This window comes from Haliotis asinina, chromosome 2, assembly GCF_037392515.1.
Source record: "Haliotis asinina isolate JCU_RB_2024 chromosome 2, JCU_Hal_asi_v2, whole genome shotgun sequence".
Classification (NCBI taxonomy): Eukaryota; Metazoa; Mollusca; class Gastropoda; order Lepetellida; family Haliotidae; genus Haliotis; species Haliotis asinina.
Window position 1 is genome coordinate 62,262,590 of NC_090281.1, and position 6,293 is coordinate 62,268,882.

The 6,293-nt window shown below is 39.5% G+C and overlaps 1 protein-coding gene across 1 annotated transcript; it reads right to left on the reverse strand.

Annotated features, from left to right (window-relative positions):
• Positions 1-362: 362 nt before the first annotated feature.
• Positions 363-6,105, reverse strand: LOC137271935 (uncharacterized; the record flags this gene model as incomplete). The annotated part of the gene is made up of 5 exons (XM_067804317.1): positions 363-498; positions 2,291-2,390; positions 3,008-3,129; positions 5,545-5,704; positions 6,066-6,105. Coding segments are annotated over 5 exons (558 nt in total), but the record flags the coding sequence as incomplete, so codon positions are not given.
• Between the last annotated feature and the right edge of the window lie 188 nt (positions 6,106-6,293).

Sequence of the window (6,293 nt, forward strand, 5' to 3'; positions counted from 1 at the left end):
ACTTATGCTGTGAGGTTGATAAGGCTGGCCGATTCATATTACCTGATTACCACACTTTCCTCTTGCTGATAGTCCCTGAATACAGGACATATTATACATCAGGACCCCTTTTCACAAAGCTCTCATAGCGCTACAACTATGGTAAGTCAATTTTACCGTATAGGGGGCACGAATGCCACAAGAAATGTTACGTAGCTGTGTAGTGAACGCTGTGTATCTTAGCTAAATGTAAGGAGACTTATGGTTGCTTTGTGATTTGGGGCCCTTTACCTTAATGTCAACTCATTCACAGAGGTATCAGTCTCATTTACTAAATCAAAAGGACGTTTAGCTCATTTATAGACAGTAACTCAATGACAAAGTCAGTCTGGAATGTGCTGACAGTGCGGGTGTTTTCTCTTCATTGCTCCTCTCAACAGTCCACCTATGGTCCTTGCGTCTTCTGTTGAACAGTCCTTAGATCGAGCGAGTCTGCGTTGTATACAAGCTGGGTAGTCGCTGAAAGTAACACGAATATATATCGTGGTGGATCTTGTCTCGGAAATTCTATTCCGAATGCCAGTGTGTGACAGTTGGAATATGCTTTCTAATTATGCAATCTCTAAGACTCTAAGAGATGCACGCACAAGATACCTGTTTTGAAATATATACACTTAACGATGCATATATTGTAATAAAAAAGTTGTATTCTCATAGAATTATCTTCTTGTTCATCACACCGACTTCCTAACGCCACTCAAAGAAAGTACTGACATATTTCTTGGCCACCTATTTAGACTTTCCCGATTATTTTTGTCCAGTTTTCTGACTTTGGATTGGAAACCGGAATAAAATTTGACTTTTTGAAAATTATGCTCGAGAAAATTGCTCTTTGATGATTATGTACGACTTCCTTCTAATACATTCATTGGTCAAAGTTATATGTCCCCCGGGTACCTAGTGGGTTACGGCCATATGTAATGTAATCACAACCCATCACAGTATTAGAAACCTGGCTTCAGTCATCTGGATATAGCCAATGACCACAGGTCAGTACATGTTGTGTTTTATGTGCAGAGTCAAACTAGAAAATAAATAGGGTAACATGAGTTAAGATAATGGTGGAGAGCAATAAAACTGCAACTTGACACTGCTGTCAGTTATGAAAGGAATCCTTGCAAGGCACTTAAGGATGGACATATGTGCATGGGAGTGGCTCCAGAATCTTTGTGATAAGTGTATGCAATATTAACTAGTCCTTTAGGTCTTGGTAGTGCCATATGAAGTTCAGGAAAAACCATTTTTACCATGCCTGAAGCAGCAAGTGTCATTGCATCTGTCACAGAAATTAGCCAAGACAGAACTGACAAGCCCCAGGATACAGACAATGGTAGGGAGCACGATACTGGTGGCCTTTAATGACACATTTCTTTTAGTTTCTGTTTTCTTCTGCATATAAGGCTGCATACTAATTGTAAGTCATTTTGAAGACTTCTACCAGGAACACATTGCAAATTTTGAAACCATTCAGAGAGCGATGAAGAAATGGTGCAGGTCAATCACTACCAAAAGGCTTGTTGTGGATTTAGGTCTGAATAAAATAATTTTATAAAAGAGTATTCCCAACTCCTTCACCCCGATTTAAGCTGAACCATAATTTGAATTTTACAATGAATGAATATGGTTTTACACCACTTTTAGCAATATTCCAGCAACATCACAACAGTGACGCCAGAAATGGGTTTCATAAAGTGTACCCATGTGGGGAATCATACCCAGCCTTCAGTAACCACTTGGCTACCCCACCACCCTTTGCATTTTAGACCCAACCCAAGGCAAATGAGTTCACCTGCATTAGGTGGTTCTGTCAGCCTCCTACCTGTGTCAGGTTAGTGAACAACCATTTGATTGCCATGGGGAATGAGGGGTGTGGGAAGGGACAGTGGTTATGAAAACAGATAGTCAAAGGGTGGATCCAGAGCAGGGTGGTTAACCCTCCCCTTATGTGCTTCCCCTCCTCCAAAATCCTAGATCTTCTTCTTGACCGACCCTCCCCATATGTACTTCCCCTCCTCCAAAATCCTAGATCTTCTTCTTGAAGTTAGTGTAAAATATAAAAATGACAGTTTATAGAGGCAGCAAATAGAAGGTTTCTTGCATGCATTTGGGAAAAAGACAGTTTGTTCTCCACCCACCAATACAAATCAAAAGGATACTCCCTCAGGATTCCTCCCCACACTGAAGGCTGATCACTGCCATGTGAATGAATCAATAGAACAGCACTTAACAGACATCACTCACTCACACCTACGTGCACAAGCCATCTTCGGCCTTGTCGTTTTCTTTAATACATTGAATTAAGATGTGGGTGAAGTCATTACTGTGCAAGCATTCTTCAGCTTCAATGAAATCTGAAAAAAAGAACAGTAGTGTATTTTATTAGCGGACCTCGAGTCAATTAATATAGGTAGAAGAACAGGAAATGCCTTTCCATGCTGTTTTAGAGACAGACTAAAGTGCATCAGGCCTCACAAGGATATATCAATGACAACTTCTAATAATACAAAATGATAGCAATAAGGCCTTGTATATGTTTTGCTTTCACCGCTTCAATAATATTATCCTGGTTATTGGATAAGTGCACATACAGCCAGCGCTCATGCTCAGTCTAATAACTGACCACTGGGCTTCCTTGTGCTAAACTATGACTTTTTTGTAAGGCCTGGAACAGGTCAGTCTGGAAGCGACAAACAAGTGACAGACAGCATGAACTAGTATCTACACCATCTGCATCAACTGCTGGCAGTCACCCAGGTCTGGCAATTTGAATACCAATAGATTAAGTTGCCCAGGACAATCAACAGAGGTTCGTTGGGTCAAGTCTAATCCAGGATCCCAAGAGAGTAAGGTCATTGTAATTCTGGATAAGTCCTCACTCTGTCTCCCTTTGGGACATGCCATATAAAAGGGTGACAACCCAGTTCTTAATTGAGGAAATGTGTATAATAGGGCAAGGTAAAAGACTTACCATGTTTTCTGTCACAGATGTAGTGGTAGGCGAAGTCATACAGAAGGAGGTGGTTGTCCTTGTCCCCACACTGGGAGCTGACCGTCCTTGTGCACACCTCCACCTCCTCCCTGTACAGGTCACTGCAAAAACAAGAGGACAAATTCATCAGTATCCCCCCAGTGGCAAAATACTCTTCATCAGTATGTCAGTTAGGACTGTGTCAAATATTTTGGTGTGTATATAGCAGTGAGTGATTTTAGTTTTATGTTACACTCAGCAATATTCTAGCTGTCTGTAAATAATAGAATCTGGGCCAGATAATCCAGTGATCAACAACATGAGCATCTATCTATGCAACTGGGATACCATGACATGTGACAACCAAGTCAGAGGGACTGACCACAATCCATTTGTTAGACAAGCATGTGTTGCTGAAGATCAATTCTGACATGGATCTTCATATCTCTAACATCAGGACCAGATAATCCAGATATCAATAGCATGAGCATCGATCTACAGAAATGGGGTAAAGTGATAAGTGTCAACCAATTCTGTGAATGTATTACAAAGTGGAAGTTGAGCTCCTGAGAACAGCATTACCACCAATTTCAGTCAGTCAAACTTGTTCCTATCAAAATGCAAAATATGTTTTATTCAGGAACACAAAACTACCAAATGGCACAAGACCCATCTATGTGCCAAGTTTTGTGATGAAATATTCAAGGGTTTAAACTTCAGCTCTGGAAATATGAATCCTCTTAGTCACAGCCTAATTATAAGTTATGTTTCCATGGAAACAGCATAATAAAAATTCATATCTGGGTCTAACCCCCAAAAGGCACATCTAGGGACCGTGCTTGATGAAGTTAGCATGTTACCTTTGCATGGAAACAAAAAAAAATTGATACAAGGGTCTTGTCCAAAAAGGACATATCTATGGATCATGCCTGACATATTATGGAACCAGTGTGATGAAGCTAGCATGTATAGTTTGTAAGATCTGCTCCAGACAAGATGACATCCTCATAGTCACAGCCTTAGCCATGGAGCCATGGCTATGGCCAGCAACAAAACATATAACTCATATATGGGTCAACCCCACTCAAAGGCACATCTAGCGATCATGCTTGATATGTGTACCAAGTTTCATGAAGCTAGCATATATAGGTCAGGAGATGTGCTCCAGACAAAGAGTGACAGACCCAGGGGCACATGGACTGAACTGCTTTCAGTATCCTGCAACAATAACAAATATTAACACAACTTCATTGCTGGTGCTGCAGAGATAACAATATAGTGAAGAGACATTTTTTCCATGGACTGAGATTATGTGTATGTGAGTTATTATATTTGAAGAAATAAATGAGTGAGTGAGTGAGTTTAGTTTTATTTCAGCCATGTGGGGGTGGTCTGTTAACAATCAAGTCTGGATGAGACAATCCAGTGACCAACACCATGAGCATCGATCTGCGCAATTGGGAACCGATGACATGTGTGACCAAGTCAGTGATCCTGACAACCCCACCACAAGCCCCAAGTTCAAATGGTTGTTGGTGAATGATATCATGAAGTAATATAAATGTGAGTTAGTGAGATTAGTTTTATACTGCACTTAGCCATAATCCAACTATATGGTGGTGTTCTGTACATAATGGAGTCTACAATCCAGTGATCAACAGCATGAGCATGGATCTATGCAGTTGGGATACCATGACATGTGCCAACTAAGTCAGTCAGCCTTAACGGGGATCTTCAGGGGTCAGTGTACACCTGATCACTAAATGAAGCCATGAGTAGTTTAAACTGGATCCCCTGAATGCTTCTCTGTCAAAGTCAGACTTGTCTAAGAAATATGGTTAGAGAAATAACAGATGGAAGTAAAAGTCAATCATGAAATGTCAGTAATGTTGAACAGAGGCAGTGAGTGAAGTATTAGGGTTCCAAAACAAGATTTATCTCTACAGCAAATTGCCTGTGATAGAATTACAGAATTTTTCTGGTGTCAATTTGTAGAAATGAAAATCCCCACAGCACTTGAATTTAGATTATAAAGAAGAAAAATCTCCGCAAATCAATAAATACATTCACTTCAATATCACATATTTTATTAATGTGGAGGAAATTTTATGACCCGGTTTTAAAAAAAAGAAATCCATTACATTTTTTTTTCAATCAAAATATTCTTCGTTGTGGTATTTTATGACTGCTTCACATAATGCCATTACTGCTTGATAAGGTCAGGAACCGACAAAAACTGACATTTTGGGCCTAGGCTCAGTGTTTCTGCAACTAAGCTATGAATTGATCTTTGATATTGCATTAACTGGCCATTGTGTTTATAACTAAATTACCAATGTGTTCAATGATAAATCTGATAAATACAAGGTTACTAGCTACAATAAGCAGTTTCTTTTACCAATGTTTATATAATGATTTAATGATTATCATCGTATTTTCCTGTACCAAACTCATGCCTGTTGAATATAGCACTACAGTGGGACCTGGAAATGTTAATTATATATGACTTGAAGGAATATATTATGAATCCAACACACCTGCAATCTAGCTGCAGTTTCTCATCAGACACGATGGACCTGAAGTCTCCATTCATGAAGACGAGGTGCACTACCTCCGTCATGTTGGCGCACTTTTGGGACTGTGCTTCACACGTGCCGCTGTCTATGGTGTTGGTGGTATGATTCCTGCAGTATGCCACTGAACAAAACAAAAGTGTTTATACAGGTTGACGTCTACGCGTTTCGAGCAGGGGAGATGGGTAATGGGTATGTGAAGAGCGATCCACTACAAGAAAACTTTCCCTGATGTCTACAGCATTATTTTCAGTAGGATTTGTCATGCTTTCTCATTATATGTAATGCCAATTTTTACATATACAATTTACTGTCGCATGAAGCATCAGTATACTTCACTTCACAACAGTTTTTGTTCCTAATATTTTATCGAGAAGTGGTCTTTGAATTGACTTAATGCCCATACAATTTAAACATTTAATGTACATATATGTACCATATGTATTCCAAGGAATATCACCACTCCAGTGACTTCCTGAACCCACCTGAAAGAAACGTCATCAACAAGTAGGCAGCCGCCATGTTTACAAGTACACAGGAAGGTTAAGGTCATTTAATACCCAAACGAGGCTTATGGGATAGTCTACACCACCAGTGCAATTTCCATGCATTTTCATAAATTTTGATAACGACTGGCATTTACAAAAATAACATTAACATTTTCTATCTGGATTTACAGTTTATACAAATGTTAACAACTTTGTCTAAATTTA